This window comes from Indicator indicator, chromosome 10 (genome assembly GCF_027791375.1).
Source record: "Indicator indicator isolate 239-I01 chromosome 10, UM_Iind_1.1, whole genome shotgun sequence".
NCBI classification, from domain to species: Eukaryota; Metazoa; Chordata; class Aves; order Piciformes; family Indicatoridae; genus Indicator; species Indicator indicator.
In genome coordinates, this window is record NC_072019.1 from 31,718,153 (window position 1) to 31,742,781 (window position 24,629).

The 24,629-nt window shown below is 44.7% G+C and overlaps 1 protein-coding gene across 2 annotated transcripts; it reads right to left on the reverse strand.

The window, feature by feature from the left end:
• CNN3 (calponin 3) lies at positions 1-24,331 on the reverse strand. 2 transcript variants are annotated; one of them, XM_054383918.1, is made up of 7 exons: positions 24,215-24,331; positions 4,870-4,991; positions 4,375-4,441; positions 3,036-3,173; positions 2,465-2,581; positions 1,610-1,756; positions 1-1,102 (listed from the first exon to the last, which is right to left on the reverse strand). In XM_054383918.1, the coding sequence occupies exons 1-7, from the start codon at positions 24,269-24,271 to the stop codon at positions 755-757; spliced, it is 996 nt and encodes a 331-aa protein (XP_054239893.1). In that variant the 5' UTR covers positions 24,272-24,331; the 3' UTR covers positions 1-754. The 2 variants fall into 2 exon arrangements, with proteins under 2 accessions (XP_054239893.1, XP_054239894.1); XM_054383919.1 differs by lacking the exon at positions 3,036-3,173.
• Positions 24,332-24,629: the final 298 nt, after the last annotated feature.

A 24,629-nucleotide genomic window follows, 5' to 3' on the forward strand; every position in this document is an offset into this window, starting at 1 on the left:
GAAAAAATATTTATTTATAAAAATACACTGGATCAGTTTGAGAAGTGTGGCAATAAATACAGTTCAAGGAAGAAAAAGCATTTCTACATGGATACATTATGGCACAATAAAAGGTAAATGCACCATCCATCACGGACTTCCTGTTGGCTCAAGACTTTGTACAAGCTCCCTTTTTAGCAAGACAACTGTTTGTGAGTTTGATCAGTGTTGGTAATGGAATGAATACACTATCACAAATGCACACTTCTGGCTAATGCATGACTTACCATGAGCAAACAGCACCTCAGAAAGATGGGAATGATAGTTAAATCAGCTTATGAGATGGCTAAGATTTCATTGGCAAAGACACATGGAACTTTAAGCAGGAAATTCTTGCATCTCATCTGGCAAACAGCAAAGCTGTAAGCATGTAAAACGAAGGCTTAACATGGTCTGTAAATCCCCACTTCAGCAGGGACGTGAAAATACAGAGCTCCTTATGAGACACCCTGGCTGTACAAGAGCACTCCCCCTTTCACAGTATTCCTTTTACTTCATATGCAGTTATTGTTTATGCTGTAGACTACAACTGTTACAGCACTAAAGGCAACTAGAGAGGGAAAGGGCAGAAAAAGGAGAAAGGAATGTATGTAAGGCAGTATTTCTTTAGGTACATTAAGTATAGTGTGTAGGAAAGAGAGGGAACGATTCCACAAGGCTAGTTTCGTTCTTACTGAATAAAATAATGGACTAATACTGAACTGTTGATGCAAGGCTAATAATCAATGCCCTGGTCACTGTACTGACCATGGTAATCTCTTTGATAGTCATCTTGGTACTCTCCGTGGTAGTCATCAGGGTACTCCGCCTGGTAATCGCTGTCGCTGATCTCAGAGCCGTTGGTGCCTGTCCCTTGGCTGCCGTTGTGAATGACAGGTTCTGTGGGAGCAGCACAGTACTTGGGGTCGTACACCTGTCGGCCCAGACCATACACACTCATTCCCTTCTGGGAAGCTACTTTGTTGGTACCCATTTGTAAGGAAATCGTCGAGTTATCCACGGGCTGGAGGATGTGCTTCTGGTCATAGATGTCTCTCCTGGTTCCTGGGGCCAGCATCCCAGCCTGACAAGAGAGGATTGGGGAAGGTCAGTAAGGAGATCAGGAGCTGTGCAACCACAGCTGGTACACCTGACTGGGTGTGCTAGAAAGCAGGATTAAAGTATAACAAAGCACATCCCAGCAGCATGTGTTCACCAGCAGTGAACAGTCTGAGAAGAAAGCCCTTGCAGAGAGCTCCAGTTTACTTTCCTCTTTGGCAAGAACACACTGAGTGTTCAGACTGAGACAGTGCCTAGGAAGCAATTTCTTTTTTGCCTGTCTTGTTAGTACTCGCAGTGACTGCTTTGCTTTGGTATAGCACAGCCAGCTGAGCATTCCAGAAGCACAGGTGATTGCTGGGCCTCAAGGCATTCAGCACAAACCACAGTGGTTAGTGAGAAGAGATTCAAGTTGCTGGATCACCGCACAGAAGCACAGCTGATCTGTGCCCTGCCGCCACACACAGCCTGCAGGCTGTCCGACCCCAGCAGGCTCTCCCAGGTGAGGAGCTGTATTTGCACTGCTGCTTACCTGACTCGCTCCTTTGTTAGTGCCCATCTGTAGGCTAATTGTTGTCTGGTCAAATGGCTTATCAGTTTGCATTTTTGGATCATAGAGGTGTCTTCTAGTTCCATAAGCAGTCATGCCTGCCTGACTGGCACACTTGTTGGTGCCCATCTTTATTGGGGAAGGAAGAGGACAGAGAAAGTTACTTATATTTGTACAGCAAGCACAGTCTGAGGAAACAAATATAGTTGGTAACTGTGATAGCTAACAGGAAATTAAGAGTGCAGGCTTTCCTCGTGTAGCTTGACCACTGTGGTTAAATCTCCCCTTCTCCACACCCAGCTTCACAGGGAAGCTTCATAAAGGCAACTGTCACACTAGGGCACTTCAGTGACTGGCATCTGCCCAGCTGCACTGCAGTTACTACAGATGCAGGCATCCACATGGAATCGGTAAGTTTTACCTTGGACAGCAATGATTCAATTACACTGCCATAGCTTCTTCACCACAGGAGTGTTAAGTTTTTGTGCCAGTTTTGGTTTATATAACTACTAAGGAAATTGGATAGTTAAAAAAAAATCTCCTACCCTCCAAAGACTCCTACTTAAAGCCACTCTAGAGGAGGGAGACTCCGCTGCTAATGTTAGCTGTTCCCTTCCTCCTTAGCACTCTTACTGCAGCTTTAACACAAACACAAACCCTCCACGAGGTCCCTTTAGCCTGACAAGCCAATCAACAGCTTACAAAAACTAAAGCCTCATACCTCCTTGCACGATAAAGTTGTATTTTAGTTCTGCAGCTGGTTTTGCACAAACAGCACTATCAGCTATCAAAACAAAAAAGTGTAACAGATTAACTGCAAGCTAATGTCAGACTTACCTGCAGCCCAATTACACTCTGACCAGCTTTTAGTTTTCCTGCATCAAAACTTCGTGCTTGTTTCTCTGCATATTTGACACCAATATCAATTGTAGTATGAAAACCTTTAGTCTTTGCCTATTTAGGGAGAGGGAAAATATGAGCATTCAGTTTAAAGTGTATTTTCTGTTGTAGGAAGAGTGGCTTTACAGCCCTGGCCCTGTGCTCTCAACTGATGCAATGAAGTAGTTTTATATCTTAGGAGTTTGCCAGGGGTGAGAGAAGGTAACAGTCCCCCATGCCATTTTAAGGTGGCCCACCAATGCTCCCCAGGTATCTTGTCAGAAGGATACTCTGCAGGGATCAGTGTTCTCCCGTGAGCCCCTCTGGTTCTATGTATACACATGGAGCTCCAGAGCAAGGCCAGCTGCAGTCAAGAATCCTAACTCAACTCCAAGCCTTCCCTGGAGGCATGTGGCAGGACACAGCTCTCCAAAGTGTCCCAGTATGTGCCATTTGCCACATTTACATGAGTAGAAGGGTCTGGGCTGGCATGTGGCTTTGTGCCACTGCCATGGATACAAGTACTTACCAAACCCGCCAGTGCCACTAGAGTTGTCTGTACTTGAGTCATGTTTCCATTTTCAAAAAGATCATTTGCCTCAAAAATATCATGTGGCTTCATGCCATAGATTTGGATGGCTTTGATAAAATTCCCAATGTTCTCCAGCTAAATAGGTAAAAAACAAACAAACAGTTTTCTACTCAGTGTTTCAGTTCAGTGTTCAGTTCAGAAACTAATTTTAAAGACTTCTGCTCATGGTTTGTTTTGCTTGTTTTCTGCCTTATGCCAACTGGACAAAACAGTTGTCATGGTGAAGTGACTGGTGGAAAGGCTGAGATTTAGCTTTAATACTGACTTCAGAAAGTAATCTAAGGATTTCTCTAGCTGGGCACCTTCCCATTGGTGAGTATCACAGACTTTGTTAGAAGGGGCTTTGGTGACACAACTGCCTCAACTGTGTCCCTTGCAAGAGAAATGTGAATCTAAATCTTGCTTCCAACTGAAAAACTTGACATACTGCACATGCTATTTGAATTCAGCAGTTGGTGACTGAGTAAAAGCACAACTCTGTGCATAGTAAGAACATATGACTGGGTTTGAAGGTATTATTGTGCTTACCTCAAGACAGATTCAACAAAAAATGTTGGGATTTATTCCAATGTTAGCAGCACTATGTGCTGTAGAAATTGAAAAGCAATATGGCATAAAAGGAGTAAGGGCCAAATATCAGCTTCCCTTCTGAAGCCTTAAGAGGGACTAAAACCCTTGTGGAAGGGGAAATGCTGGAATAAAGCACTCCTAAGAAACCAAACCTGGACAGACTGAAATAAAAGGCATGCTGTAGTCTGCAGTCTTGTTTTCTGTTACACAACCACTTCTTCTGAATCTCTTTAGATCCCTTCCCTCCCCATCCTCTCCAGCTGCTTTCTCAGGAGGGCACTAAATACAGTGATGTCCTGGTACAGACAAGCTGTTGAGCTAACACCTTGCAGCACTGCCTGGATGCAACACTCCAGCTGACCTAATAAAAAGAGTTAACAGCTTGTTTTAACTTGGAGAAAGGCTTTGCTATAGGGCTTGATGTTCTTCTCCCATCTGCAGTTCTGTCTATCAGTTAAAGCACTATTACATACAAATGCTCAACTGCCCTTTACAACCCATCCCAGCTCCAGCTGCTTCCTGTTGACTGCTGTTGATGTATGCAGGGTCCTCAGCTGTAGTGTTTGTATCATACACAACACCTGGTGCTAGTAAGATTTAAGGTGTACCATATTCATAGTTAACTTGTTAACACAGAACAAAAGAACTGTTGGGGGGTTGGAGGGGTTAGAGATGTAGCTTTGGGGATGCTTTTTGGTTGTTTTACCTGGTGCCAATTTAGTTTTGATTGATTAATTTTCTTCACTGATCCTGGCTGCAGCTTATTTATAAGCCTGGGGAGGTGAAAAAAAGGGAAATGCTTAAACAATAAATCTTGTCTTTATACCAACTGTGCAGGCATCATATAATAGTTTCACTCATGCTTTATTAGGTGCATTAGTTTAATCAAAAGGGTTAATTGTTTTGTTTTATATATAGTGCCTAGCTCAGATCTAACAAGTCCAACAGACCAGAAGAATTGTGTGCCATTTGATTATTACAGAAGAGAACTTCACTGTTACATGTGGAAATACTTAGACATCTTTGCTGAAATAGAAAGGAGATTTAAGTTTTCATTCTTTTCCACAGAACCAAAGAAACTGTCTCCCACCCCACTGTCACTTATTGCTCATGTGTTTCAAGAGGAGTCTTGACAGAGTCTCTCCTTAGTTCCTTAGAAGTGGAATGCTGCTGAAAATAAGTTTACTTAATAAACACTTACTCGCATAAGATGATGCCATCCTTTAATCCCAGCTGGAAATTAGCACCGATGCTCATCCCTGTAACCTCTTCTATCCAGTTCCGCAGATCTTCTTCTATCTGAGGGTCATATTTCAGGGCAATCTGTAACACAAGCAGTTACGAAGTTACTTCACCGGAGACAACTGCAACTATTACCCCCCAGCAGTCTATTTTCAAGAGTATGCTACAGCATTTATCCACTCTCTGTGCTGGATTTTAAATGTCAGAATACAGATGTAAGTTTCTAGCCTGTTGATATAATGTTTCTGGCTTTCCCAAACATTCATTTAGTAAACCAGCACTTTGATGTACTCAGCAGTTCTTCCCACTGCAAGCATTGCAAGAGCTTGTGAAGAGTCTTTTGACAGCTGCAGAGGAAGGAGGACTTCTTTAAAAAACTGTTCTGTCAAAGCTGTACTTCAGCAGGAAAGGTGAGAGAGTATTTTATGAACACAAGAATTCTGCACTGCCCTGCCATTGACACTACTACTCAGGTGTACATTTCCACAGGTGAACTTTTCATGTAACAGAGTTGTTCAGCCAAACCTTATGGTGGCCTTGCCTTTCTTTAAGGTAGACTGTTATATGTAGAAGTGACCCAGGAAGTTCTGCCCTTGTTGCTACAACATTAAGAGTTGTGAGCTTTTTTTATAAACTTAAGAGAACTAAGAGGTTTACAAAAGCTTTTTTTTTTTTTGGCCCTGCTGGAAGATTGATGGAAGAAACTGTGATCTTATGTCTTAAATTGCAAAGAGAAAAAAAATGCAGTGGGCTTTAAAGTTAAAAGTACCAGAGGCCCAGAGTTGTTAAAAAGCTGACTTAAAAACTCATTTTCCAGCTGTTTGAACCAGTTAATGCTTCAGTCACTAGGAATTAATGCATGTGAATGGAATGCCTACACCTAGTAACCTTCACCAATGCCAGCAGCAGACAGGGCCCATGCTCCACAATCCCTTCAGCCTCAGCCTGGCACTGTGCAATGCTGCTCAGTCCTGGTGACTGCAGCAAGGGCACTGTGTCACTGAAAGCATTGCTGCTTGTTCTGCAATGAAGAGCTGCCACTACTGTGGAAGCTGGCAACACTTCTCAACCTTCATTAGAAGGGTCAGTGAGCAAGACAGGGAGTGAGGGAGCTGCCCTGAGGAACCTGACAGGTCAGTACAGAACGTGCTTTGCAGTATTTCTGCCTCATGGACTCCATGGACTGCTTTCAGATTCATAAACAGAGACCAATGTGGAGCCACCTTCGTTCAGTTTAAAAGACAAATTCAGTATGTTCTATGTGGTGTTAGGCTTCAGCCCCAAAAGGGCAGCTATTGGCTATCCATACTGCAAGAGATCCCAGTGCCAACCTGCCTGCAGTACATGGGTATAGGCAAACGCTACATTTTGGCTAGCACTAGTAATCCCCAACTCCAAATTACATTATTCTGTGCTCTATTTTTCATCTAAGGGAAATGGAAAATTCCTGTATCTCTGGCTTTACTTCAAAAACTGGTCTGAGTAATACTTATTTTCCTTAGACTATTTGTGATGGTGGTGCTATGGTGCCTTAGTTACAGATAAGCATAATGAACTAACCCACTCTCTTATTAAGATCTTGATTAAGGTGTAAAATTTTGTGCAATATTCTGCCCAAGATGACAAGTACCTCAGTGCCAAAAAGCTATTTAGACCAAAGCTGGCCTAATTGAGTCAAGAAGAAGAAAACTCAGGTCATAGTGCCTAGCATGAGGAAAATGTCATGACTTCAAATACTAGCCAGCTGAGAAGCAGACTAGGAAAACTCACTGCAGTTCACACCTTCATACAGGAAACCTCTGTGGTTTTGCCTCTTTAGGGACAGACTGTCCTCTTGCATCTTTCTTAAGGTCAGGACCAGAAGCAGCACAGCCACATTCTTCACTGACAGTGATGGCAGTAATAGAGGGTTGATAATCATGTTTTTGAGGGGCTACCAGAAAGGTTAACATCTTGAAAATGATATATGAGGAAGCTGGTTATCATCTTTCTCCTTCCTAACCTGGTGATCAGCTTACAAACTACTTCTCATGGCTACTTTAATTTCCTATGTAAACAAGGCTTACATGATCACAGCCTTCATTTGTCTCCCCTGCAACATCTGGTAGAACTCAACTTATTAGGAGAGCAGCAGTCAGCTGAGCCAGAAGTTGCCTTGTGTGCAAGTATCTTTGCAAAGGATAAAGATCCCGAAACAGCCCCAAAAAGACTTAAAAGTAGCATCACACTTGAACACATTAAGGAACCCAGAGATCTCACATAAATCATCTTGTCTACAAAATCTGAAGTTACACAGCACAAAATATTTCTGTAGACACGTTCAAAACAAGCAAAATAATTCATGGGAAAGCCAAAACCAGGTTATGTTCTGATATTCCAGTCAATAGCCAGCAGACAATTTGGGCTGATCTTTGTATGTTGATAGTCCATGCTAGGTTAAAATGGCCACTTTAATGTGCATGTGGGCACAGAGAGAGGGGCTTAACCTCATCTCTTTTGTAGTTCTTTAGTTCCACAGTAATGTGACAGAATCATAGAATGGTCTGGGTTGGGAGGGACCTCCAAAGGTCATCAACCCCCCCTGCAGTTAGCAGGGACACATCCTCAACTAGATCAGGTGGCTCACAGCCCTATCCAGCTTCACCCTGAATACTTCCAGGCATGGGAACCCAACCATCTCCCTGGGCAACCTGTTCCAGTGTTCCACCACCCTCATGGTGCAGAACTTGTTCCTCACATGCAATCTAAATCTGCCCTTCTCTGGTTTAAAGCCATTGCCCTTGTTTGACTTTGCAAACAGTCTCTCTCCAGTCTTCTTGTAGCTTCCTTCAGGTACTGCCAGGCTGCTGTTAAGTCTCCCTGGAGCCTTCTCTTCTCCAGGCTGAACACCCCCAGCTCCCTCAGCCTGTCCCCATATCCGAGCTGTTCCAACCACCTGATCATTTTCATGGCCCCCCTCTGGACTTGCTCCATCAGGTCCATGTCCTTCCTGTGTAGTCATAGTGTAGCCATACAGCAGTTACAAGTGTCTGGAATAAAATTGGAGTTGTCTTCCCACAACTTATTTTTCTAAAATTTCATTTAATCTGAAATCTGGGAATAACTTTTTTAAAGTCTATGTTCATGCCACCAAAAGACTCCTTTTAAAGATCATGCTCCCTTCCCAAGGGAAGGGAAGAACCACTAAGAATGAGAAGCCTGAGGGCTTCTGGCTATTTACTGCTTCTTGGCAAACACATAAAGGGAAACAAAAGGCCAAAATTGTTTTCATTGAACACTAAGTGCATTCCACGTGCGAAATTACCACTCAGCTGAATATTAAAGTGCTGCCTCAATTGCTGGGGGAACTGAGAAGTAATCACATGGAATTTTATCACTTCTCCTGAAAAACGTTTCCTTGATGTTGGAATGCTTTATCATGTATTCAAATATTGAGGTTTCCAAGAGGTTTTAAATTGTTGTTGGGTATCACTACAGTGCTTCTGTAAGTGCTGTCTAGCGACAGAAAACAAAACCAGCCACAGTGTGAAGAATCTTGTCCTGTTGCCACTGAAAGCAGCACTGTTAAATCTGCTCGGTTTTAGAACTGGCTTCGCTACAGTTTGACTTAAATGTGATAGCATTTTTGTTCTGATTTTTGAAATAGTGGGAAACTAGGTTACAAAAAGTGAGGAGAGGTGATATTTTCTTCAAAAATTATACCCAGTCCAGCTGATAAGCTAAAGACATGGAAACTTCAGAATCTGGTTTTAAACAAGTGACAAGGAGGGGGTTAAACAGGGAGAATGACAGGTCAGGTACTACCAGAAATGAGGCGCTGTGCTTACTCTGAGTTCATAGCTCTTTTACTCCTGATAGCACAGACAGAATGTATGTAACACTACCACCGAATACTTCCACATCTATCACACTTGTTCCAGATTTCCTTTGATTGCTATCTATACGGGGAAGCTGAAAGGATCACAGGATGGTAGGGGCTGGAAGGGACCTCTGGAGATCTTCCAGTCCAAGCCCCCTGCCAGAACAGGACCATAGAATCCAGAACAGGTCACACAGGAACACATCCAGACAGGGCTGCAAAGGCTCCAGAGAAGGAGACTCCACAACCTCTCTGGGCAGCCTGTTCCAGGGCTCTGGGACCCTCACAATAAAGAAGTTCCTCCTCATGTTGAGGTGGAACCTCCTGTGCTGTAGTTTCCATCCATTGCCCCTTGTCCTATCACAGGGTGCAACTGACCAGAGGCTGTCCCTGTTCCTTCTTTCCTGACCCCCACCCCTCAGCTATTGATAGACATTGATCAGATTCCCTCTCAGTCTTCTCTTCTCCAGACTAAACAGTCCCAGGGCTCTCCTCATCAGGCAGTGCTCCAGTCCCGTCAGCATCCTTGTAGCCCTCTGTTGGACTCTTTGAAGTAGATCTCTGTCCCTCTTGAACCGGAGAGCCCAGAACTGGATGCAATATTCCAAGCACTGATATAAGTGGGGCAGAGGGGGGAGTGTTGTTTGGTTTTGACTTTTTTTTTTTACTGTTACTACCAATAAATGTGCCAACAGTCAATCCTCTCTGATTATTGAACTTTCATGGATGGTACTTTAATCTCACAAGTCCACAGCACAGGAACACATACATCACCTACTGAAGAGGAAAGCTGCAGCTAAGCAGATTTATTTCAAGTTATGAAATCAGTGTAATGAAAAAAATAAAAAACAACAGATAGGAAGATTTCATGAAAGTATGAAACTAGATAGCAGGAAGCCATCTATTTTCTGTTATTGATTTTGTTCTGACAAGTCTTACAAGACATACAAAGTTGTAAGCATTATTTTTTGTTGATGCTTCAAGAGGTACAGATGTAATGGGCAGAAACATCTTTGAAAGGAAACTAAAATGCATACAGGTGGTCAAAATTATAGTGGTGTCAGGTTGTGGGAGGAAAAGAGTAGGTATCACTTGCCCACTGCCAGCTGATACAGACATTTATGCCAATGTGTGCCCCAGGATAAAATCCTTGGGATGAACTTGATTCCTCTGGCGACTTCACACCCAGTTCTTGGGTCCTGTTCTGTTCATGTAGGACTTTCCTGTCTGGGACCTCTTGCAGTGTAAAAGCCCTCCCTCCATCTGTAGCACAAGAACAGTAATCATCACTGGGTTTATCAAGTGTTTGGATTCCTGGAAACAAAGAAAGTTCTGTCAGCCAATTCTAATCATTTGGTTGTGTCCCCTCAAGTGATTCGATGTGCCTGTAGCATGTGAAGTTTGAGTGATGATGTTAACCAGTATTTCACACCATAAGTGATATCATATGGGCTTTCAGTTGTCCTTTCATACTCATGTTTTCCAAATTACACAGTACACACTGTACACCAAGGACTACATAGATGCCAGATATCTGGTTTAAGAGTTCAGCTGTCTATACTGCTGCTGCTCTGGAAAAACACTGTAACAGCATCTCAATAGTTCAAGCACACTGCATAGGTTTTTATAAGTCACCGGGACTGACACAAAACTTGGGTATGAAAGATAAACCTTTCAAAGCTACTGCTTTGTCACAACAGCTGACACTGCTGAGTCCTGACAAACCTGTGGACTCAAGCTTTAGGGGTCCAATGTGTAACATGCAGCACACTAAAGTACTAGTAAGCATTTGAAGACACTGATCTCTGGCCCAAAATGTTAACCATAAAAGCATCTGCTTGCCACAGTGAATGACCAACCCTATCACAGGAACTGTGTCAACAAGCCCTAAGATCTAAGGTCTAGTTGAGAGGCATCCCTGCCCATGGCAGGGAGGTTGGATTAGATGATCTCTAAGGTCTCTTCCAGCCTAAGCCATTCTATGATTGTATGATTTAAACACCTATAAAAGTGCAGGAAAGCAGGTTGTGTGTCACTGGTTTCCAAGGTCAGTAAAGCACGGGATAATGTACAGCAAAAGATTATACAGGCAAATAGAAGTAGCTTCACGTTCACAAGCCCTGATCCTCATGGGGGATCTCAACCACCCTGACATCTGCCGAAGGGACAACACAGCAAGGCACCAGCAAACCAGGACGTTCCTCCATTGCATAGATGACAACTTCCTCCTCCAAATGGTAGAGGAACCACCAAGAAAAGGTGCTATGCTGGACCTTGTTCTCACCAACAGCGAAGGGCTGGTAACCAATGTGAGGCTCAGAGACAGCCTTGGCTGCAGTGACCATGAAGCAGTTGAATTTAAGATCCTCAGGGCAACCAGAAGAAGATATTCTAAGCTTACGACCCTAGACTTTAGGTGTGCAGACTTTGATTGCTTCAGGCATCTGCTGGCCAAAGTGTCGTGGGACAAAGCCCTAGAGGGAACAGGGGCCCAGGACAGCTGGTCAGTATTCCTGGACCACCTCCTAAGTGTCTAGGATCAAGGTATACCGACAAAGAGAAAAGCAGGGAAGAATGCTAGGAGGCCTGCCTGGATGAGCAAGGAGCTCCTGAACATGCTGTCTGTCACTTAAAAGGAAACTCTACAAGGAGTGGAGGAAAGGACAGCTGGAATGGGGGCAGGTAAGGAAGCTGCTCAAGCAGCAAGAGCCCTGGTTAGGAAAGCCAAAGCACAGTTTGAACTGAGTCTAGCCAGGGGGGTTAAAGGGAACACCAAGGATTTCTACAGGTATATTAATGGTAAAAAGAAGCCTAGGGAAGGTGTGGGCCCCCTCAGAAAGGAAACAGGTGAAATGGTCACAAGTGACCTGGAAAAGGCTGAGGTTCTCAAGGACTTCTTTACCTCAGTCTTCACTGCAAGGGCCTCCAGCCACACTCCTGGAGCCATGGAAGATAATGGCAGGGACAGGGAGGAAGAGCTGCCCATCATAAGTGAAGATCAGGTAGGTGATCACCTGAAGAACCTGAAAGTGTTCAAGGCCATGGGACCCGACGGGATACACCCACGGGTACTGAGAGAACTGGCAGAGGAGGTTGCTCAACCCCTCTCTACTATATTCCAAAAGTCCTGGCAGTCTGGGGAAGTCCCCACTGACTGGAAAAGGGGAAACATTACTCCCATTTTCAAAAAGGGTAAGAAGGAAGAACCAGGGAACTACAGGCCAGGCAGTCTCAACTCTGTGCCTGGTAAGATCATGGAGCAGATCCTCCTGGAGGCACTGCTGAGACAGAAGAATAGTGAAGAGGTGATTGGGTACAGTCAGCATGGGTTTACCAAGGGCAAATCCTGCCTGACAAACCTGGTGGCCATGACAAGGTCACAACATTAATAGATGAGGGGTGAGCAACTGATGTCATTGACCTGGACCTGAGCAAAGCCTTCGACACTGTCCCACACCACCTCCTGGTCTCCAAACTGGTGACACATGGGTTTGATGGGTGGACCACGAGATGGATAAAGAACTGGCTTGATGGCCACAATGGCTTGGTGGCTGCCAATGGCTCCATGTCCCAGTGGAGGCCAGGGACAAGTGGAGTCCCACAGGGATCAGTCCTGGGACCAGGCTTGTTCAGTATCTTTGTTGGTGACACAGACAGAGGCATTGAGTGCACCCTCAGCAGGTTTGCTGATGACACCAAGCTGTGTGGTGCAGCAGACAGGCTGGAGGGAAGGGATCCATCCAGAGGGACCTGGACAGCCAACGTCATGAGGTTCAACAAGACCAAGTGCAGGGTCCTGCAGCTGGGTCAAGGCAATCCCAAGCTGGGCAGTGACTGGCTGGAGAGCAGCCCTGAGGAGAGGGTCCTGGGGATGCTGGTGGATGAGAAGCTCAACAGGAGCCAGCAGTGAGCACTTGCAGCCCAGAGAGCCAAGCAGAGCCTGGGCTGCATCAAGAGAAGTGTGGCCAGCAGGGTCAGGGAGGGGATTCTCCCCCTCTGCTCCACTCTGCTGAGACCACACCTGGAGTACTGTGTCCAGTTCTGGAGCCTCTGTTACAAGAGGGATATGGACATGCTGGAAGGTGTCCAGAGAAGGGCCACAAGGATGATCAAAGGACTGAAGCACTTCTGCTATGAGGACAGACTGAGAGAGTTGGGGCTGTTCAGTCTGGAGGAGAGAAGGCTCCGAGGTGACCTTCTTGTGGCCTTCCAGTATCTGAAGGGGGCTACAAGAAAGCTGGGGAGGGACTTTTTAGGATCTCAGGTAGTGACAGAACTAGAGGAAATGGAACAAACTGGAAGTGGGGAGATTCAGACTGGATGTGAGGAAGAAGTTCTTCCCCATGAGAGTGGTGAGAGCCTGGAATGGGTTGTCCAGGGAGGTGGTTGAGGTCCCATCCCTGGAGGTGTTTGCAGCCAGGCTGGATGAGGCTCTGGCCAGCCTGATGTAGTGTGAGGTGTCCCTGCCCATGGCAGGGGGGTGGGAACTGGATGATCCTTGAGGACCCTTCCAGCCCTGACTGATTCTATGATTCCATATAGCCAGGACTTTAAGCCAGTACCTGAAGAGGTCACACATACACTTTTTCAAAGTGAACAGAAAGAATAAACAAAGCTCTAAGTTTTAGATGCTAATATTCTTTATAGGAAGAAATTTTGTGTGGCCCATATCCTTGCTTGAAGTTACACAAATTACTAGCTTTTCAGTCAATCAGGGTAAAAAAAAAAGGCAGAAAAAGCTTACTGGATTTATAGTAAGTATGGGTCACATTGATCTCATACTGAATTTAATCCATGCCTACTTTTACACATTTATGTCACATCTACTAAAAGCAAAAAGATAACTAAGGGAAAACCACAGTTTTTAAGACCAAAAGTTGTGGCATTTTTCAGCAGCAGTTTCTCCCTCTATCAACCTTTCAATTTTTACTGATTTGGAACTATGTGAGTGGAATAATTTTACAGTTTCAGTGGTGACTTACAAATGTCCTTTGCACTGAAATCAACACTGCCTCTCAGGAGGCCAAAGCCACCAGTGTTGATACTTCTTTATCATTTGCTTGGCACTAGTGTGTGGGGAAAGATGAAAGCATGATTATCTCCGCATACCAAGGCAGAAGATTCTCTCCCTTACTCCTCAGCAGTGGGAGTGAGGCAGACAACATGGCTAGTCCTAAATTTTTCTCCAGAACTGCAGCTGGTAGCTGAGCTGCCCAGTTCTGTTCCCCAGATGCTGTTCTGAATCACACTTAGCAAAATGTCCACTACAAACATGAGCTTACTGGTTTCTGTGAGTGACCAAGACAAGGGCACGGGAGAGTAAACATTCTTCTCAGAAGCAAGCAAAAAGGTTTTCTAGATTTCTTCTTCTGAGTTAAACCTTTCTGGTTAAAATTCTATAGTGTAAATATAACATATCTAAGCTTCAGAGGCGAGGAAGAGCAGCAAGGACAGTATTTGTCTGCAGTTTTAGCCTGCCAGCAGAGTGGTTTTTTTAGTCATAGACTAAATAAATACCATAGTGGGTGAGAAAGAGTAAGAGGCTACCAAGCTTTTTGTCAAGGGGAGCTTCTTGTCATTTGTGCTACCAACTCAATGACCTTTCATCATAAGGACAAATTAAAATTCCCTGTTAATTTTATCTGTGTTGACTAGGACTGCATGTAAATATCAGGAGGCAAATATGTGCATGAGAAACCCAGAGATAAAGGGAGGGTAAAAATCCAGATGCAAGTAAGGAGAAGCAATAATACTGGAAGATGCATCCTACTGTACTATTTCATACAAGAACTTTACAGCTGTATGCATTTTACTTAACATTCAAGAGTATTTTTCACATGTAGGATAACTGATAACTTGCCAACATCCCACTGTTCTCTCTCTAAACCAAAATGTAGGCTACAATCTTTAAAGGAAGGATGGATGAGCATTAATCCAAAATTCCTGGCTCTCTTCCCATAGGCACCGGTTCTGAAGTAAGAACAAGTTGTGCTTCAAAGTTTCCAAGTCATTTTACAAGCAAGGTGCCTGTATCATGCATGGTGTTTGCTGCCAGATCAGCAGGCTGGAAGAACTAAGCATTCTACTCCCTGGCAGCCAGTATGATTTTGTGACAGCCTGCAAACTACTCAAGAAGCAAACACTACCTGCTCTTCCTCCAGAGCACACCAACAACTCAGACGTGCACCTGCCCTTGGACTAAGCACCTATTCCCTCGTCCTCTGCAGCTGTGCCACTGCACTGCTCTCACCCATACAGATCTGTTCTCACAGCTTTTCTCACATTTCTTGTTTCTTCACAGTGTCAGTTTTCTGGCAATTCTCTGTGGCCATCAGCTTCCACTTGAACTGTTGCACGTTCTGCCACCATACACTATGGTGCCATCCAGTCCCTTCGCACTGCATCCATAGTCTCTGTATTACCTCTTATCTGAAATCATTGCTGCTTTCACTTCAAGGAACACTGTCACATGAAGTTTCTTCTCAGCTAAGTCTTGCTCCAACTCGACACACAAAAGCCTCTTATTCTCTGAACAGATTCTCCTTGCTTTGAAAACTGCCTTCAGTATGACTGGCATGAGCTCTGACACCACACCATGAATCTGGGCAGGCACTGACACCATTACTGATGACATCTTCTGAAACTACCTGCTGAGCACTGCACTGGAAATACTGGTAACCTGCTGTACTAGCAGACTGCAGTGATACCTGGGTGCTCTTGTTTTGTAGGGAAAAGAAATGTGCAAAAATAGTCTAACAAAACAATCTGGTACATAAACAGCAAAAAAAGAAGAACCAAGCAGAAAGTTTGAAAGCAGCCTACTTTTCCTAGTAACCCAGGAAGCATCTCCCAAGACAACTTCTACTCTACTCTGCTGGAAGTTCTCAAAGGCTAGAAACAGTAACATCAATCACCACTGTATCTTTCTGAGAGTACTTTTCTACTATAGCAATCCAGGAAATTATATATTCTTTCCACTTCGGGTATTCTCCTCCCCAGTAGAACAGCTTCTAAAGCACATCACATTACAAGTAAATTGTAATGTGCCCCTGTAGCTCTCTCCCAAGGCACAACTGATGAGAGTTCCTTCACCTTCCAAACAGGACTGCAAAATCCGATTCTTTTGGACTGAGACTCTCATACTTCTCCTACTCTTCAAACCTTCTTCACTTACCAAAAGCAGAGGAACTGTGTTGGCTAATGAATAACTCAGAGCTCTCCAAAAAGTTAAAGAAAACTGAAGTCTTGAGACAAGCTTTGCAAAATGCTACTCTAAATGCAAATTCCCTCGGCCTCTCCTGCACAGGCACAGCCCATGCACTGCATTGTCTCAGCACTGACACACTGAGTGGTTTGAGTGCACTTCCCAGGAGGGAGCAAGAATTAGTGACCAGAGCAAGTTACCAAGGCTTAAAGCGCTCTTGGCCCAGCCACTGGGACTGAGTAAGGCAGTCTGGACTGCAGCTGGGAGTGCAGCACTACATGCCTCACTGTAATGGGCTTCTCTTACTACCAGCTCCTCTGGGGTGATTAACACCTTGAAGACGTTGTCATTTATACATCCAGAATTCAGGTAAGAGATGGGCTTATATAAGCAGCAAGAAGTTTCGTTGTCTTCCTTCCTAACATCTGCTGAACTCGGCACTAGTTTAAAAAGGAGGGGCAAAAAAAAAAAATTAGGAGTTTTTTAAAGAAAAAAACCCAAACAAACAAACCCCCCACAACATAAACCCCCCCACACCCCTAAACATAGAACCACCCACGGGAAGAAAGTTAAACTGTTTGAGAAAAACATTGTACTTCAATCCCACTAAAGAGAAACAACAACAGAAGTTACTCTGAGGCATTACTGCAAAACCAATAATATTTACCCAAAAGAAAGCATTTGGTGCTGAATATAGCTACACAAGTTAGCAACTGTTCAGTCACAAAAAGCATTTTTAAGCAAAAGAGTCCCTCTTAAAGAAAAAAGGATTTTCACATGATCTCACTTTGAAAAAATCTGTTTCAAATTGCCCTACATGTCCGGGCCTCAAGCCCATTTTTACTGAAGGCCTTTCCTGTACAGTTCCACAGGGGATGGGAATCTCTACAAAGTTTGCCTTAAAAGGATGTGTCAGATGCGCAGCGTATACAGTGTTACATAGCTACAGCAGCTAACCATTCCGAGTACAAAAACCCTTCTATCCTTCATTCTCCATGACAAATTATACATCATTTGAAGGCAAGGCTCTGCATTAATGTTCTTACAAAAACAAACCCCAAGATGAGAGAAAAACCTAATAAAATCACTGACATGCCATTATCCCAAAGCAATGCATGCATCCCTCTGTGTATTAGGGGCACTGACTCAGTTACAGGACTGTAACAGGCATTTTTCAGAGCTTCAGGCTAATCCTGACATGACACATTCCTGTGTGCACATTCATTTGTCCATTTCAAACCAGCAAACATTACTGCAATGCAAATTCAGCTTTTTATTTTCTGATACTGCAATCCCATTTAATTGTCATGACTCTGCCAAACTCTCTTGGCTTTCTTCAGAGGTGTTCTGGCCACAGCTATACTGTGAACTTGCACGTAGGGGAGGCAAGACTCAGTACTTAATACAGGTCCTTACACATTAACCTCAGCAAGTTTCAGGTTTTTCTATCACCAGTGTAAGTTTTACTAAAAGTTTACTAATCCGCCAAAACCAAGATCACCAGAATACATTCGACAAATTCACTGAAAGTGCTTTAAACGTGGAAGTGCAGAGACCTTGTACTTCCCAAGGTTAAACGCTGAAGTTTACAGCAAGCATCTTCACCCTTCATTTACACAAGCACCATGCTTTGCCGGCAGCAGCAGCCCCAATTTTCTTGTCTGCTGTCCTCATGCACACACAGAACAGGTTGATGCTCCACCTCTACTTTGATTTTCAGGAGGCAGGAGCCAATTCTGGCTATACCATGCCACTCATCACTTCCCTCCTAAGAAAAAAAGGTGTAAGCCAAGAGATGGGATTGGAAACTGCATCCCTTACAGGAGGCTTAACGCAGGGCTGGGACACATTGCTCGCAGTTCAGGCATGGCTGTGCACTGTTTCAAGTGACCAAGTTTTGAGACCCATGAGTACTCCAAAAGATAACTGTCAACTTGGCAATGGCATGTGAATGCTTACAAGGGATTTAAACCATTGAGCAAAAAAAAAGTTAGCCTCCTGCATCAATGGTTTACAGCAACAACTGCCAGATATCACTTGGGTGGCTGCTTTCACAGGTTTGTTTCAGCTCACCTACTCAGGGGTGAAACTGGATAAAGGGTATGTCTAGCCAGAGGGGTTGTCTAAGGGCTTCAGAGGCAGGCTCCTTGTTCATGGATTTGGGTAAGCCTGCAGAACAGGTAGCACTGGCTGACAAACACAAGAGGCTTTAAGCAGGTGACAGAAGCACTACTATCCAAGTTGCTGGCAAGGAAAGTGTTTCCATGGCAAATGACTTGCTTCTGCTTACCACGAAAGGAGATGCATCACATGTATGAACTGCTACCTAGGTTTCATCACCATCACTTTGTACTTGTTAGGAGCTCTACTTATTACTGCTATGGTGTTAAATAGTTCTATTCAAGTAACCGCAGAACTGGAAACCTATACCTGAAACATGCTAAGAGAGCAGACCTGTTCTGAGACAGTAACAGTGGAAGATGAAAATGGATCAAATGCATTGAGATAGAGAGAATGGACAGTAAAGGATGAACATGAATAAAGACACTGCAGTTAGGATTCTACACTGCAGGAGTAGCTTCCTCCTTTAAGGAACAAAAAACCAAATCCAAAACCTGACCATGTAGCTATTGATTAGTCAGTCAGATTTCTCAGTCAATATGAGAAGTCTTGACACATAGGATGTTACACTAGGAGAATACAAATTACGGTATTACTGCAGCTTAATAAAACTACTGTTTGACTAAGGCTCTTTAAGAAGAAAGTCCTGTGCAAAATCTCCAGCAAAAGGCTAAACTCACATTTCAGCAGCAGAGGTGGCAAACACTTTCTGAGACGCCTAAGAGGCTTCTGCACAGTGAACAGCCAGCACGTGATTTGGAAGGAGAGGGAAGCACACAGCAGCACCATTTTCTAGGAAATGTTGAACACAAGTGACTGAGATGTAATATGGCCAAAGGAAAACTGAGCATCAGAAAGAAGTAGGGATACTGTAAACAAGTCGGGAGACTTCTCATTGATACATTAAAAGAGCATATTCTGTCTTAACACTGACAAAATACAAGTTTTCATTGCTTTTATCACTAATGTGTTTAAAGTGAAACATACCAAAAGCGAAACTGCACCAAACACTGACTGTATCTTTAGCTACAGAGTTATTTCACTGTCATCTTTATGCTTTGTGGCAAGTTTTGCTGCTAACTGTACCATTAAGAACCATTCTCTTACACTGAAGGCATTCTGTGCACCTAGTTGACAGATTTTGTAACTAAACCTATAGCAAAAGTTTTTACTCAGCATTTAATTAATCTCTGCACATTACAATTATAAAGGAGGCTCAGGAACAGCTACGAAAAAAAATAGAATGCTTGAGGATTAGCACCCAGAACGATTTCTGGAACACAATAAATACGAAAGACAAAGTTATGAAGTTGTTAATTTGAACCGCTAGTTTGTTACTAAAGCCTGGATCCAGCTGGAAAAACTACCACAGTTCTTTGGAAAGCACACAGCAATCTGACACAGAGAAAAGTTTTAGTGTTATGCCTACTGAAAGAGGTATTTAGGTAGCAAATGTTTACTTCAAGAGCTATGATCAGTGATCAGAAACCACAAACAAACCTGAGTGACTGATCTTGTAAAACTCTTCTGCTAGTTCTTCCCAAACTGCCTTTGTTAAATCTCAGTGTATATGCTGCTATTACAGTATTCCCACAAACACCAACATACTGGATTTTTAATTTATTCCCCATATAATGAATTGAAAATCCCTATCACGGAAACGGTAACACAGGATGATTTTATCTGAAACACATTAATTTACAAGCCGTGAATATAATTCAAGATACCACTTCAGGTAAAGATTACTTAAAGGGTATTGCTTTCACTACAAGAAGAACACTGACTTGCTGGAGCACATCCAGAGAAGGACAATGAAGCTGGAGAACAGGTCTTGTGAGGAGCAGATGAAGGAATTGGGGTTGGGTAGTCTCAAAGGAGGCTGAGGGGAGACCTTAATGCTCTCTGCAGCTACCTGAAAAGGTGTAGTGAGGCAGGTGTTGGTCTCTTCTCCTGAGTAACTGGTGATAAGATGAGGAAATGGCCTCAAGTTGCACCAGGGAAGGTTTAGATTGGGTATTAGGATAAAATTATTTACTGAAAGAGTTCTCAGGCATTGCAACAGGCTGACTAAGGAAGTGGAGTCACCATCCCTGGAGGTATTCAAAGACCATGTAGACATGGAACTTTGGTTTAGTGGCCATCCAGGTAGAAGAGAACAGGAATGCCGAGATCCTGTACTGTCAGTTATCACACAAGATATCCACCCGTGCTCTCAAAGCTGAAGTTTTCATTGCCTTTATCCAATATAATCTCCTTTTCTATTACATAATTCCAGACAACATTAATAGAAATAACACTTTATCAGCAGCAAATATTCTTATCCAGGGTTCATAAAATGCAGTGAGCGAAACTGAAGGTTTGCCAAACAGTCTCCAGGAAGTATAAAGGATACAACAAGTAGGAACAGTTAAATTTTAAGAAGGAAAATGATATTATTACTGTTTTGAAAGGAGAGATAAGAAACTACAGTCACCCAGAACTTCATCTAGCTATTACACTAGTTACAATATCTGAAAGTTAATGATTCAAATTTGGTTCCCAGTTGAAAACAATGATAAAAGAGTAATTTCTGGACACAGTAATTAAATCTATGTATTTGGCCTGTAGCAAGTGAAATACAGTACAAAAATTCTCTCCTCAGCAGTTTCAGGAGAAACACAATAATCATATCTAGGAGTAGTTAGCATTATTCACTACAGACTTCACTTCTTTATCAATCTGGATTTGCCCTCAAGAAGGAAAGCAGACAGTGTGACTGCCCTCCTGCATACTTGTAAACAAAGCATCTCCTAATCTGCAAGTTCCATTTGACTAACAGCCTCCACTTGGGAAAGCTTGTTTCCTTTCCCTTTCCCTGACATTAGCGTTTGACCTTTCAGGAGGGCAGCTGCAAGGACAGACTACGTCACCTCAGTCACTCTGGTATCTTTAAAAAGTTTTGAAAATGGTACTGACCAGGACCTGCCTCCTGGCAGAGAGATGGCCTGGAAGGAAGGCCAGAGACTAGAATGGAGACAGCCAAATGCTATGCAAAGTTTAACTCCCCATACAGACCGTATTTCTGCCTGCCCTTCCTCTCATGTGGAGGTGAAGCTGGCAGTGTATCAAAGGTAAGAGAAAGGAGAAGATAAATGCCTGCCCAATACAAATACCATTTCCATGGGAAGGGTGGAGTCACTAGGAAGCCGCTGAAAGAACGGGAACCTCTCCTTCTGCCTGGTGTTCCTGTTTGCTCTGCACCTTGTGCAGCAAGAAAACGGAGCAAAAATTTCTAATTGCTTATCTCCCTCAGTTGTAAATTAGAGACAAACACAACATCAGCTTGTAGCTTCATCTAATTGCATCACTACCTCAAGTGAACCTCATGCACTGCAGAACTCTCCCACTGCATTCAGCTCAAAGGGCTTCTCACAGAGTATTTGTTTTGGATCAAATATTTCAAGCAAAATGGGGATCAACTTCAAAGGGATTATACTGGTTTGACTACCTACACATTTCTCATGCAGACAAGTTTCCTTACAGCTGAGAACTAGTGCCCAAACTCCATCTATTCTTCATAGGAAAGAGAAAGATAGATCCATAACAGAGACCAGACACCTCAGTGTCAGCTAATATAAGGAGCAAAACAAGAGAAGGATGGAGCCTCTAAAGGATGGGAACAGAAAAAAAACCCAAACAAATAACAAAATCCCTAAATATCTAACTAAACAAAGATTTAAACTTAGAGACAGACCCTTGAACACCAATTAATTAAGCAGAATTCACAGAAAGCATCAGGACATGTTATGTTCACCTATCCAAATACCCTTGTAAACAAAAGCTCTCTGACAGTAAAATAATGCCAAATGAGACACTTCCATCCAGCAGAGCTGGGTTCTCAGGCAGCACAACTCTCAACACATCTGTTTTCTGCAGGAAAACACTGCTTGGGGATTAGCACTGAAAATTTCAAACAAAGGTATCTAACATTCAGCATCATTCAAGCAGGAATATACTACAGCTACTTACAACACATTAGCACACCTTTAATACCACAGTTTGCACAAAGGTCAGTGCTTTAGAAATCACCATTAAGATCAGTACCAAAAAATAGTCCTTCAAACCAGATTTTTTTCCAAGTATTTTGAGACAGAAGAATCTGGAAAAAGAAAACTCTGGTCTTTACAGATCTGTTATCTTCTTGAATTATCCAGAGAAACAGAGGTACATATTCTATCTGTCTGCAGCGTAATTGCTTTGGAACTTGATTTTACAGCAGATGCAATGTTCTCCAAAGTTCAAAGCTTCACCTTTTGCTGGAGTTTTTGGTGGTGGTGGGATTTTTTTTTTTTGCTTGGTGTTTTCTTTTTAAAGGAGATTAATTCATTTGTCCCTGCCACATTCAAATATTACTGTCATGACACTGCTACACTGACCTTTCCAAGGACTGCAGCAGAACCCTGCACACAAATAAACTGAAGCTGCCACATCTACTTGCACTGAAAACAAAAAAAGGCAGAAAAAGTGAGCATTAAAGAAAAAAAAACAAAACAGCAAGATAAAGTAGAAAGCCCTGTAGCAAAAAGGTGTGAAATACACCAGTTTCAAACCTTCTGTCAAGGAAGGGGCATGGAACAGTTCCTCTCAGGAGGTCCTAAGGAGGCTGATGACAGTAAGATACTGGAAAAAAGAACAACTAATTTCTTCTCATCTCATCCCCACAGAGAAATCCCTGTTAAACTTGTGTGATTCTGTCAGTAACTGTGAAAGTAAGGTAGCATTTATTTTCTTCCTAATTGACATGCAAGTAACACGCAACACATGTTTTAGCCATTGGAAGCCATTGTCTGGGCCACATTTGATTACAGGATGTCATCAAACTTCACTGCAGAAGCCCACAACCATCCTAAGAAAACCAACTAAGGAAGAAAACAAATGTATATTTTGTGAAGTTTCCAACATATTAATTTAAGACTTTCTGCATAAATTACAATGCATAAATTACAATGCTTAAACTACTTCATTCCCTCCTTCCCCTATACTCAACCACAAGTAAAACAGGATCTGGGGATGTGCTGAAGCCTGAAGCTAGTCATGCGGGAGAAGCAAGCACTTATTAAATACCGCGTTTGGAATTTAAGCCTGCGAATAAAGACACAAAGCAACCGTTTATCCCTTGTTGTTTACCGGTATAGTTTTTATTGCAAAGGCTTTTCCGCTTACGGGCAACTGTTCCCTGCAAGGTATCAGCCTGTGCAACAGGACGCAAAGACAGGCAGCTTTTGTTCTACAGAACACGAAGAACACGGGAGCCAAACCAGAACAGCTCAGTAAAACAAAGCACAAAAGGTGCACAGCTCTCGGGCGGCAGAGTCTCGGCTGCCGTCGCGCACAGAAGCCCCGAGCGCTGTTACAAGCCCCCGTCACGACAGGGGCGGCTGGGGGCCGTCCTTGAGAGCAGCGCTCCCGGCAGGGCGCGAAGCTGCGGACAGACTCCACCAGCACCGCCCCAGAGCCGCGGGCGCGCGCTACCCCCGCGGCGCGGCGCCTTTGTGTGCCCCTCCGGGCCGACAGGGGCGGGGCAGGGCCGCGCCGCGCACACAATGCGCGGCCTGTGCGGGGCCCGCGCCTATTGGCTGCGCGCCGCCCGTGCCCATGAGGTCATGCAGCTGGAATGCGCCGCGCGGGGGGCCACGCCGCGTCCTCAGCCGCGTCTCTCCTCTCCTCTCCGCTCGGTGCCGGTAGCGCTCTGCCCCAGCAGCTCGGGCACCGCCCACGGCTCCGCGCCCACTCCTGGCGAGAAGAGCGGGGACAGCGCCCGCGGGGGTGAGCGGGACGTCCCGTACCAGGGCTGCCAGCCCAGGATGCGCCGCGAATCGCAGCATCGCCGCCCACGAGTCGGCCCAGTACTGACACTTCTCTGGCTCCCGGCGCGGCTGCAAGTTTCCCGAGCAGCGCCACGGAGAAGAGCGATATGCTGAGGCCGCCGGCAGGAGCACCTTTCCTGTGCTGCGCCCAGGAGGAGATCCCCGTCGGCAGCTGGAGGTAGCGAAGCCCGACGTCGCATCTCGTCCCGCCCCCGCCAGCCCGGTGCAGACAAAGCGCGGTCAAGCCTCGTGCTGCTGCCGCCGCCCCCCGTACCTTGTTCTTGACCTCGGCGGAGAGTCCGTAGGAGGGCCCCTTGTTGAAGTGGGTCATGTCGGCTGTCTCCCTGCTGCCTGAGGGCGCAGGTCGCAGACACTGGCAGCTCCGGGCTGAGGCGAGAGTCCGCCCGCGGCCGCGGAAAGTTCTAGTCCCTCCCTCACAGCCCGGCCCCGCCGCCCTCCTCGAGGCCGTTGGAGCCGTCCGCTCGCCAATCGCGGAGCGGGACCGAGGCGGCCCCTCCCGGCCCGCCTGGGGAGGGGTCGCGCCGCCCGCCTGGCCCCGCCTCGTCCCGCCCGCGACCGGGTGACGCCCGGGGGTTCGAGCCAGGGCGGGGAGCAGAGTGGGGGAACGTCAGCGGGAAGGAATCCGCTGCCACCGAGGGCTGCTGCGGGGAAGCGCCGCCGCCGCCGCG

What these genes read in the sequence shown, in the direction of transcription:
- CNN3 (XM_054383918.1), bottom strand. Translation starts at nt 24,271, where the DNA reads ATGACCCACTTCAACAAGGGGCCCTCCTACGGACTCTCCGCCGAGGTC. An exon ending in CAAAACTAAATTGGCACCAG is followed by an intron (nt 3,174 to 4,374) that starts GTAAAACAACCA and finishes TTACCTATTTAG; the next exon opens with CTGGAGAACATTGGGAATTT. An exon ending in AGAGTGTAATTGGGCTGCAG is followed by an intron (nt 1,757 to 2,464) that starts GTAAGTCTGACA and finishes TCCCCAATAAAG; the next exon opens with ATGGGCACCAACAAGTGTGC.